The following is a 12,377-nucleotide window of genomic DNA, read 5'->3' on the forward strand; positions in this document are numbered from 1 at the left end:
AGCCCCACGTCAGACTCTGTGCTGACAGCTAGCTCAGAGCCTGGAGCCTGCTTCTGATTCTGTGTCTCCTTCTCTCTCTGCCCCTCCCCCTCTCATGCTCTGTCTCTCTCTATCAAAAATAAATAAAACATTAAAAAAATTTTTTTTAAAAAGAAAATATTCTTTGAGTACTAGTGTGTTATAAATGGTAGGCAACTGAGGTTCCATAAAGGCCTCATTAATTAATGGAAGTGACTGAACGGTTAGGCTTTTTTAGCTTTAGCCTCTGAGGTATTTTTACCATAGCTTTCTAGGGGCAGCTGGAGGCTGTACATTTCATGTCAGTGTTAATACTCATGTATTGTTATGAAGTTTAACCCAAAATTCTATCTCACATGTAAGATAATAGTATTCAGTGAATTTTTATCATTCTTGTAAGCTGTTTTAGGAAAGCAGTGTTAGCAAGAATTGAGACAAAGTATAAATTAGAAGGTAGGAAAAGAAAAATCACAGTGATTGTAGCTGTAAAAGCAAGACATACTTGAGGGAATCTTCAATGGATCTCAAAAAACAAAGTATATCCTTTAATTTTTTTCCATATTGGCTTATTTATAAATCCTCAAAGTAAGAGAAAAGCTAAATGCAAGATAAATTAAACTTAATCCTTTCAGTTTTATCATTGTATGTTGTTAACTTATATAGTTCCTGAAGAATTCATGTACAACCCTTTGACCAGAGTCTATGGAGAACCTCACAGAAGACCTGAAGTTCAGAACGCTACGATTGAGTTTATGGCTCCTTCAGAATACATGGTAAGCTAGCTTGCTTGCTTCCTTCCTTCCTTTCTTATTTTTTTGAGAGAGAAAGCACTTGTTCATGCACACTGGGAGGGGCAGAGAGAGAGAGAGAGAGAGAATCCCAAGCAGGCTCCACACAGTCAGTGCAGAGCCCAATGCAGGGATTGATCTCACAAACCAAGAAAGTTGGACGCTTAACTGACTAAGCCACTCAGGCTTCCTGCTTTCATTTTTTATATACTATTATATAAAGTTATATAAATTATATTTTTTATATTATTTAGTACTAGATTTTAAATAAAACACTTTATCATCCTTTAACAAAGTTATATGTTTTTAAATTTTATATGTTATACTTATTTATCACAAAAGTAGTTAAGTACACAGGGGTAAATTTGAAATGTATAAGTGTAAAGTTTCACTTATGTTTCTTGTACATCAGTCCAGAAATTTGCATTGTAATATTGGTACCATATTCACTTTTCAGTCACTTCTAAACATTTTCTAATGCCATGGTAAACACTCTTTTGCAAGTACTATTATACATTTGTATGAATATCTGAAGTCTTGCATTTTTAAAATAATAATTATGTTTAGTTTAAATTAGCATTTTACATTTTATAAAGCACTTACACTTTTTTTTAATGTTTTATTTTATTTTTGAGAGAGAGAGAGAGAGACAGAGTGCAAACAAGGGAGGGGCAGAGAGAGAGGGAGACACAGAATTTGAAGACAGGCTCCAGGCTCTGAGCTAGCTGTCAGCACAGAGCCCAACACAGGGCTCGAACCCATGAACCGAGAATTCATGACCTGAGCTGAGGTCGGATGCCTAACCAACTGAGCCACCTAGGCGCCCCTAAAAAAAATTGTTTTTATTTGTAAGTCGGGCTCTCTGCTGACAGCTAGCTCAGAGCCTGGAGCCTGTCTTCAAATTCTGTGTCTCCCTCTCTTTCTATTTTCTCTTGTTGACAAAAATAAACATTTTATTTTTGAGAGAGCGACAGAGTGCGAGCAGGGGAGGGGCAGAGAGAGAAGGAGACAGAATCTGATGCAGGCTCCAGGCTCTGAGCTGTCAGCACAGAGCTGGCAGCAGAGCTCAAACCCACAAACAGATCATTACCTGAGCTGTGGTCAGATGCCCAGTGTACTGAGCCACCCAGGCATCCTAACACTTAGATATTTTTGATCATCAAAAACAACTGTCTGAAATACGCTAGGGGAATGCTGTTGTTAACTGTCTTACAGAAAAGAAAACAGACTTAGGTTAAGCAACTTTCTAAATATCCTTTAAGTGAGTGGAAGGGCTTACGTAAAAATCCATGCCTTTGATTTGGCTACTATTCCACCATGTTGTAATTTTCTCTAAATAAAGGGAATATGAAGATAAGACTTAACATGAACTTTTAATATTTTTGTGGGGCAATCTTTATCTGGGTAGTGGGTGCCATTTTGGTATAGAAATTATGAGGGTGCATTTTCTTCTCACCACAGAAAAGGTGAGTGTAAGACAGTTTTGTGACATTTAAATGGTTGGTAATGGGGCGCCATGGTGGCTCACTTGGTGGAGCACCAGCTTCGGCTCAGGTCATGATGCTGTTGTTCGTGAATTTGAGTTCCGCATTGGGCTCTGTGCAGACAGCTTGGAACCTGGAGCCTCCTTCAGATTCTGTCTGTCTGTCTGTCTCTCTCTCTCAAAACTAAAATAAACATTAAAAATATAATAAATAACTGGTTGGTAATAGTTTCCTGTAGTGTAGCTGTCTCTTTGTTGAATTAAAGCCAAAAAATCAGAAGCCTCTGTTCTTTTGAATTGTTCTCCTTGGATCTCTTTTTTATCTCCCAGGTTTTGGAAAGCTGGCTTCCTTTAAATTTGTAAACTTGCCTATTGTAAGATGCTTTGCTCCTTCCTCACTTACCTCATAGGATAGATGCTATGAATTTGGCAAGTGATCTGTACATGAAAATATAAGAGTTAGTATACCACATGCCCAATTCTCATTGTGGTTATTTGGTGCTTTTTATTGAATTAGAAACAAATCTTTAAGTTTGGAATTTTTTATTCTACTCTCTTTTAAATATTTATTTGTTTAATTTTGAGAGATGGCACATGCAAGCAGGAGAGAGGCAGAGAGAGAGGGAGAGAGAGAATTTCAAGTGGTGCTTGATCTCTGTGAAATCACGGCCTAAGCTGAAATCAAGAGTCAGATATTTAACCAACTGAGCCACCCAGGCGTCCCTAAGTTTGGAATTTTAAAATACAGTTGTATTTTTTTATGGTTCTTGGCTGAAATGCATTGGTTAAGGAACCAGCTCAGGCTAACTTGACAAATTAGGTCACAACTATAATTTCCCTATATTGTAAAAGACAGTGTACATATGGAAAAACCTATAAAACATAAACGTGTAGGTTACCAAATAATAAACACCTGTGTTAGTGCCACGCAAGTCAGAATCGAGCATTGCCAGTACTCCCAGAATGCCTTCTGATCACATTTTCGTTTCTTCCTGTCCCTAGAGGAAAACTCTTGTGACTTAGGGCAATCACATCTTCATTTTTTTTTTTTTTTCTAAGTATGTGTCTCAAAAAAATATAGGTTTGCCTATTTTTAAATTTTTTATTATTTCTGTATTATTTTCTTAATCCAATATTGTTTATAATTGTCTTACTATATAGATAATGTTTACTGTTTTGCTGTAGGTGGACCAGACACACTGTAAGTTTAGATTTAATCCTATTAAATGTATTTAATGAGATCTTTCTTTTCTTCAGTTACGACCACCTCAACCTCCAGTGTACCTCTTTGTGTTTGATGTATCTCACAATGCAGTTGAAACTGGATACTTGAATACAGTTTGCCAGAGTTTGTTAGACAATCTGGATTTGTAAGTATCTTAATTCATCTTAAATTTGAAACTAGCAAAATGAATAAGTAGTTTCAAAATGGAAAAACGCTATATAATTATGTTCTAAAAGTCCATTTAAATTGGTTCATTAACTTTAGATTTCACTTTCTCTGAGAAACATAAATTTATTTTAACTTTTTTAAAAATATGTATTCATTTTGAGAGCGAGCATGAGCGGGGAAGGGGAGGAGAGCAGGGGGACAGAGGATGTGAGGCTGGCTCTGCACTCACAGCAGCAAGCCTGTTGTGGGGCTCAAACCCTTGAATCATGAGATCAGGACCTGAGCTGAGGTCACATGCTCAACCGACTGAGCCACCCAGGTACCCCTCACCTTTTTTATATGGAAAAATTTCAAACATGTAGTAAATAGAAAGACTGTAGTGAACTTCCAGTACTTATTATCCCTTATCTTCAACGTTTTTAGTGTTCATTTGTTCTTGTTCCATCTAATCCCTCCCATACATAAACACAAATTTTCCCTTGAGCATTTTACCTCCAACCATAGTCAGCTATATATACTTAGAATTATTTTTAACCCTAACTAAGATACAAGTATTACACTAGACAAAATTAGCAATAATTCCATAATATGACTTAATACCTGGTTCAATTTTAGGTTTTGGTTATCTCAGAAATGTCTTTTTACTCTGAATTTGTTGAAATAAGAATACAAACAGTGTGGACAAGTGGCATTTAGTTATCCTATCTCTTAAGTCTCTTAACAATCTGTATGTTAAATGGTTCCTTAGATACTTAGTGTAACCCATAAAAGATAGAGTAGCTTTTCAGTGTAATGAAGTGTAGTGCTCTTGTGTTGTACAGAAGAATATGAACGACCTTATCTATCAGGAGTGGACTAAATCCCTCACCTTGGTGAAAGGAGCCTCCTTGTTCTTACTGGCATTTTTTTTTAAGTTTATGTATTTGTTTTGAGAGAGAGAGTGCGTGTAGAAGCATGCGTGCAAGGGGCACACAGAGAAGAAGCAAGAGAATCCCAAGCAAACTCTGAGCTGTCAGCACAGAGTCTGATGTAGGGCCTGATGTCACAACCCTTGGATCATGACCTGAGCAGACATCAAGAATTGGATGCTTACCTGACTGAACCACGCAGGCACACCCAGTATTTGTATTTTTAATTTAGACTGTGTATGAGAATTGTCTGTCGATGTGAAACTCCACTGACTCACCCAAGCGTGAGCAACAAGAATGAGAACTAGTTTGTCCCTCTCCTTAAGAAACTGTAGGTCCACATATTTAAGGTCTTTAAGACTAATCCTTCCGTTGCTCTTCGTCCTTTTTTTTTTTAAGTTTTATTTATTTTTGAGAGAGAGAGAGAATAGGGGAGGGACAGAGAGTGCAGGGGATAGAGAATCTCAAGCAGGCTCTGTGCTGATAGCAGCAAGCCTGATGCAGGGCTTGAACTCACGAACTGTGGGATCATGACGTGAGCTGAAGTCGACGCTCAACTGACTGAGCCAGTCAGATGCCCCTTGCTGCACTTCTTAAGACAAACCTTGTAAGAAGAGATTTGGGTAAACTTTAAAGTTTTTTTAAGTGTTTTTTTTTTATTATTTATTTTTGAGAGAGAGAGAGACAGAATGTGAATGGGGGAGAGGCAGAGAGAGGGAGACACAGAATCTGAAGCAGGGTCCAGGGTCTGAGTTGTCAGCACAGAGCCTGACGTGAGGTTTGAACTCCTGAGCTGTGAGATCATGTCGAATGCTTAACTGACTAAGCCACCCAGGCGCCTTTGGGTAAGCTTTTAAAAGATGTACAGTACCTTAATTTATATTTTGGAGTTGCTAAATGGTAATTTTTTGAACTATTTTTGGTAAATTAATATCATCTACAAAATCTTCACTACAAGAACATGAAGAGTTTTGTATACAATTTCAAGTATTTTTTTATCTGTCATTTCCTATGTGATTTAACTTCATATAGGTGTAATGAGTTTTGGATTGCTTTATTATTGCTTGGCTTGGTTGATTGGCTCATGCAGTGTTTTCACTTTGAATAGGGTATATTTTAATAGTAATTAAACTTTGGGTTAAGCATTTATGTTGGGCCAATTTCCATACTACCTAAGTAGTTATTTGCATGTTAACTCTTCACAGATATTTTATATATGTATGTATATGGGAAAACCTGACAAAATACTTTTCTGAATTTGTTTATAGGCTTCCTGGCAACACTAGGACAAAAATTGGCTTTATAACATTTGATAGTACAATCCACTTCTACAGTCTTCAAGAAGGTCTCTCTCAACCTCAAATGCTAATAGTTTCAGATATTGAAGGTATATATTATACACTTTAAATTATTGAAATGTCTTAGGAATTTTCAGTGTTAGAACTATATCATGTTATATGGTGTATATGATATGACTCTGTTAGATTGAGGGAAAAGACCTGGAGTATAAAATCATAAGCTTGTTAGAATTATAAGAGTCCTTCAGTCTAACCCCTCATTTACAGAAGAGGAAACAGTAGTAGAGGTGTTCTGAACAAGGCAACAAAAACAAGTTATAATATTCAAACTCAGATTAAATGTTGGTTTCTTTTTCACTTATTGTTCATTCATTCAAAAAGTATTTGAGAATAGACATTTAAGAGTAATGGAATAGAATACAGAGCCCAGTAATAAACCCTCAAATATATGTGAATTGATTTTTGACAAGAATACCAAAATCATTCAATAGGGAAAAAACTATCTTTTCAGCAAATGGTTCTGGGGAAAATGAACATGCAAAAGAATGAAGTTGTACCCTTACTTAAAACATACTTAAAAAAATGGATCAACTATCTAAACTTAAGAGCTAAAACTGTAAAACTCCTAAAAGAAAACATAGGGGGAAAATCTGTATAATATTGGATTTGGCAGCAATTTCCTGGGTATACGCCAAGAAGCAGAGGTAAAAAAATAAAAAATAAGTAAGTTGGACTTCATGAATATTAAGAACTTTTATACATCAAAGAACACTTTGAAAAGAGGACTCAACAAAATTGGTGAAAATATATGCAGATCATATATGTGATGCAGGATTAATATCTAGAACATGTAAAGAACTCCTGAACTCAATAATAATAAAATAATAAATTCAAAAATCGGCAAAGGACTGAAATAGACATTTCTCCAAAGAAGATACACGAATGGTCAATAAACATATGAAAAAAAAAATGCTCAACATCATTAGTCATTAGAGGTGTGCTTATCAACAACAGCCAAACTATGGAAAGCCCAAATGTCCTTGACTGCTAAGTGGATAAGGAAGACATGCAGTATATATACAGTGGCGTATCACTCATCCATCGAAAGGAATGAAATCCTGCCATTTGCAGTGACATGAATGGAGCTAGAATGCGTTACACTAAGTGAAGTAAGTCAATTAGAGAAAGACAAATACCATATGATTTCATTCATATGTGGAATTTAGAAACAAGCAGACAAACATCTGGGAATGGAGGGAAGAGAAGAGGAGGAGACAAACCAGAAGAGACTGAATGACAGAGAACAAACTCTAGTTGACAGAGGGAGGTTGGTGGGTTGATGGGTACTAAGGAAGGCACCTGTGGTGAAGAGCACTAGGTGTTGTATGTAAGTGACAAATTAATAAATTCTCCTAAAACCAAATATTGCACTGTATGTTAACTAAGTAAAAATAAATAAATAATACCCTTAAAATCAAAGGGGAAAAAAAAGAAACACATATCAGAACCACAGTGAGATACAATTTTACATCCATTACAGTGGCTATTATAAAAAAAAATAGGAAATAGTAAGTCTTGACAAAGATGTGGAAACCCAAGAACTGTCATGCATTACTGATGGGAATGTAAAATGGTACAGTGCTATAGAAAACAGTTTGGCAACTCCTCAAAAAAGTAGAACACAGAATTATCATTATGATCTAGCAATTCTACTCCTACTATATACCTAAAAGATTTGAAAGCAGGCGCAAACTGATACTCCTATACCAAAGTTCATAGCAACATTATTCTCAGTAGCCAAACATGTAAACAATTCAAGTATCCATCAGCAGATGAATGGATAAACTGTGATATATGCATATGCTCAAGAATGAAATTCTGTTGCATGCTACAACATGGATGAACTTTGAAAACATGTGAAATAAAATAAGTTATGTACAAAAGGACAAGGATTGTATGATTCTGCTTATATGAGATACTGAGAATAGGCAAACTCATGGAGATAGAAAGTAGAATACAGGTTACGTGGGGTTAGAGAGTTACTTTTAAGGAGTACAGAGTTTGCAGTGATGAAAACATTCTGAAAATACATAATGGTGAGGTTATACAACACTGCAAACGTACATATTACCACTGAATTGTACACTTCAAAATGGTTAAGTTGAGGGGTGCCTGGCCGGCTCAGTTGGTAGGGCATGTGAATCTTGATCCCACATATTTTGCATATTTCACAACCACAATTAAGAAAAATTAACTCAAAAGTCATAGACTGGAGTGTGAGATTAAAATTTTTTTAAACATGTATTTATTTTTGAGAGACAGGGAGCATGAGTGTGAGTGGGGAGGAGCAGACAGAGAGGGAGACACAGGATCTGAAGCAGACTCCAGGCTCTGAGCTATTAGCACAGAGCCCGATGCAACCTTGAACTCCTAAACTGTGAGATCATGACCTGAGCTGAAGTCAGATGCTTAATTGACTAAGCCACCCAGGTGCCCTTGGAGTGTGAGATTAAAATAGAAGAAAACAGAAGTAAATCTTTGTCACCTTAGATTGGTTGATTTCCTAGATATAATACCAAAAGCACAAGCAGCAAAAGAAAAAATAGGCTGGCTGGCTCAATTGATAGAATGCTTGACTCTTGATCTCAGGGTCATGAGTTTGAGCCTCATTTTGGACATAGAGATTACTTTAAAAAGAAGAGAGAAAAAAGGATAAATTTGGCTTTCTCAAAAACTTAGTGCTTCAAAGGACACCATCAAGAAAGTAAAAACCCAACTCACAGGATGGGAAAATATTTGCAAATTATATATCTGATCAGGAATTTATATCTAGATTATATAAAGAACTCCTACAACTTAACCAGAAAAAAAACAACTTAATTAAAAAGTGGGCAAAAGATTTGAGTAGGCATGTCTCTATTCAGTACACAGTGTTCAATATTCTCTATAAACAGATTGCCAATAAGTACTTGAAAAGATGCTCCATCTCCTAAGTTACCAGGGAAATAGAAATGAAAATGATAATGAGATGCTATCTTTAACTAGAAAATTCAGAACTCAAATTTTTTTTACTGCTTTCAGCATGTCTGTGCATGTCCATGGAAGCTTCCGGAGTATTGGTTTTGTGATTACAATTTTGCTAAGTAGGCAAATTGGCAAATATAGGGCAAATCCTCCCACAAATAGGGAGGATTCACTGTACATCTTTAAGGGCAGTAGGTGAGGAGAGCTTCTTTCTGTCTTGGTTATTTTAAGTCTCACAACAAATCAGCTTTGTTCCCTAACCTATTTACCTAGATACTTACTTTGCATAAAATAAAATCGCTGAGCAGATGATTCTGATGATGGGCCAAATTGTGAATTCAGTGATGTGGTCCATCCTCTCAATTTTATACATAAGCTGATAGATGGAATGTCCCTTGCTGTATGTCACATAGCAAGGGTTTAAAAAAACGACAGTAACAAGTAAAGTATTTGCAAGAAAATGGAGAAATTAGACCTCTCGTGTACTGCTATTTGGAATGGAAAATATTGCAGCCACTACTGAAAACAGTCTGTCACTTCCTCCAGAAGTTAAACATAGAGTTACCATATGATCCAGCAATTCTACTCAATATTTATATACTCAGGAAAATTAATAATATGTGCACATGAATGTTCATAGCAACATAGCCAAAAAGTGGACACAATGTTAATACCTATTATTTGATGAACAAATAAACGAAAAAGTGTATCTATACAACGAAATCTTTGTCAATGAAAGAGAATAAAGTACTGATTGATGCTACCACATGGGTGAGCCTTTTGCTATGTTTTAAGAGCCAGTCACAAAGGACCTCATAGTGTGACTTTGTTAGTATGATGTGTCCACCATATCCAAATCCAGAGACAGACTGACAGCTGCCTAGTACTATGGGAGTTGGCAGGGTCATGAAGAATGGCTGCTAATTCATGTGGCATTTCTTTTTGGGATGATGGAAAGGATCTGGAATTCGTGGTCATGATTGTGTAATTTTGTGAATGTATAAAAAAATTGCCGAACTGTATCTTCTATGAAGGTGAGGTCTCTGTTTTGTAAATTATATCTGAATAAAACTTTCAACATTTTTTTAATTCTAAAGAAAAAAGAAGAAATCTAAACAGTAGACTGTAGAATTTTTATGTGACCGGTAAAGTAAATAATGTTTCAAATAACTTTTTGGGGTATTACTTTTTACAAACATTGCAATGAGCCTTTTTTTAAAAAATTAAAAGCAAACAGTACCCCAATGTAGAAAGTGAGACTTCTCGTAATCTTTTACTACCACCAACATTTCCCTTCCCTGTTTACCTCCTTTTTAAGGAAGAGCATTTAATTCCTAAATAACAATAAATTTGAATCCTGAGGAGCTCATCTCATGGGGTCACTTGGCATATCTTATGCCGTAATTGATTTTGTAGTTTCATGAGTATAGCGCCCGGTGGGGGCCTCATTTATGAGAGTAACTGCTTTTTGAATGACAAGAGCAATTGGTGGGCTATTCTCTTTTTTTTTTTTAAAGCTAAGACTGCTGGCTTTCAGGGCTAAGCAAGAATGTAAAGTAGCATTCTAAACTGTTGTCTGTCACCTAAGAAGCAGAGTGCTTCTGCAAACCCTTATTGAGTGCTTACCGATCAATATTTTCTAAGTAGGAGGCTATTTACCTTATATGCAGTAACAGATAAGTTGCAGTAAATGCCTAAGTAAATGCTACTTTGGTGGCCTTTTGAACATAGACACTGCTCTATATGTAATAATAGAGAAGGTGGCTTTTCTTTAAATATGGGGGCAGTTAATTGTATCAGTGTTAAGTATGTGGAACATCTTTAACAATTAAGTTTTGTTTAAAATAAATATTTATTTATTTTTCAGATGTTTTTATACCTATGCCAGAGAACCTATTAGTAAATTTAAATGAAAGTAAAGAGGTAAGGCACATTTTCCTATCTGACATACTTAATTAAAATATTGAAGGATTATATTTTCACAATGAACTTTAAGTAAAGTTTTGTTTGTTTCTGAGGCATTTTTAAGATGTGTAACATTGTATAATTAGCTGTTAGTTAAACTTCATCAGATGAACAGCTCTTGAGTTTACCCTTGAACTGATGGCTTTTAAGTCTAATATAGCAAGATACTTGTAATAGGGTAGAAGATAAGCCTATTTCATAAAGGAGGAAAACCTGAAGGGACCTGCCTTGCCAGCCATTTGGGAAATGGGGAGGGTTGCTCAGATAAGCTTCTGGTCACTACATAGAAGCACTTTAGCTAGGCTGCTTTCAGTGCCCTTTGCTTTTCTGATTCACAGAGTGTCATTGGGGTCAGTTCAGAAGAAACTTATTACCTGCCTGGAAATTGCCATGACATAATACAGTGAGAGGTGAACAGAATGTGTCTGAAGGGGGGATGTTGTCTACCCTGTACATGCATATATGCCGTAGGGGTAACATTTTAACTAGCAAGTCTATGGTCTCAGCTGTTGGCAACAGTGACTTCACTGTAGTGTGAAGTACTTTTTTTCCCTTTAACTTTCTATTTGTACAACCTAACCTGAATAGGTAGTTGTTTTTCATTTTGTTTCTCTTTTGTAGTGGTATTACTAGTTGGCAAATTTACTGGCTATCTTAGACTTTTCAGTAGGGAAGAGTTAAACTCACTTTGGAACTGAAAAGAATAATGTGTGTAGTGGTGATTGAGAAGGCCATGTTTCATGGCATTAAAATAAAACAAATCTCTAAGCTGTGATGGTTCTTTTGGATACATTTTGGACTTATAGTCTTGCTGGACTACTGCATGTGCAAGAACTGTAAGGCCCCAATTTTGATTTGTCTTGCTTGCCAATTTATAATGTTGACTTAAAATGGCTTTCTCGTCATTTGACCAACTTCATTGTTTACTGTACTGTCTGTAGATTCTCTGACCATCATCACGACTCAGTGTCTTGTCTACTGTATTAGTTGCTGACTTTTTGTGGAAAAAAAAATTTACTTGTAACACCTTTGAGTTTTCTTGCTTTATTTTACAAGCTTGTTCAAGATTTACTGAAAACTTTGCCACAAATGTTCACCAAGACCCTGGAAACCCAGAGTGCCTTGGGTCCTGCACTTCAGGCTGCCTTTAAGCTGATGTCCCCAACTGGTGGTCGAATGTCTGTCTTTCAAACACAACTTCCTACTCTTGGAGTGGGAGCCCTGAGACCACGAGAGGAGCCCAACCAAAGGTCTTCTGCTAAGGTGAGGATGTCATCACATGTATGTTACTGTACCTACTGGTGCTCTACGCTGTCCCTTTGACCACAAAGCTTATTTTTAATTTACTTTTTGTTATGCCCAGATTTTAATATTGCCCCAAAAACCAGAGATTACCTGGGAGACCAAATCATGCCTGCAAAAGCAAAGGGCTTTATTACGAATTTAGGCCCGGCCAGCCTAAACTCGGGCTTACAGACTTTAACAACACACTGGATCCAC

The 12,377-nt window shown here is 36.4% G+C and overlaps 1 protein-coding gene across 2 annotated transcripts in view; it reads left to right on the forward strand.

Moving 5' to 3' along the window:
* Positions 1 to 12,377, forward strand: part of SEC24A (SEC24 homolog A, COPII coat complex component) — a 65,052-nt gene that overhangs the window by 31,194 nt on the left and 21,481 nt on the right. For both annotated transcript variants that reach the window (XM_029941930.1, XM_029941929.1), the window contains 5 exons: positions 682 to 791; positions 3,547 to 3,659; positions 5,859 to 5,977; positions 10,780 to 10,835; positions 11,934 to 12,140. In XM_029941930.1, the coding sequence (XP_029797790.1) occupies positions 682 to 791; positions 3,547 to 3,659; positions 5,859 to 5,977; positions 10,780 to 10,835; positions 11,934 to 12,140 (605 nt within the window). The remainder of the gene's footprint in view (positions 1 to 681; positions 792 to 3,546; positions 3,660 to 5,858; positions 5,978 to 10,779; positions 10,836 to 11,933; positions 12,141 to 12,377) is intronic.

Source organism: Suricata suricatta, chromosome 6 (genome assembly GCF_006229205.1).
Source record: "Suricata suricatta isolate VVHF042 chromosome 6, meerkat_22Aug2017_6uvM2_HiC, whole genome shotgun sequence".
Taxonomy (NCBI): Eukaryota; Metazoa; Chordata; class Mammalia; order Carnivora; family Herpestidae; genus Suricata; species Suricata suricatta.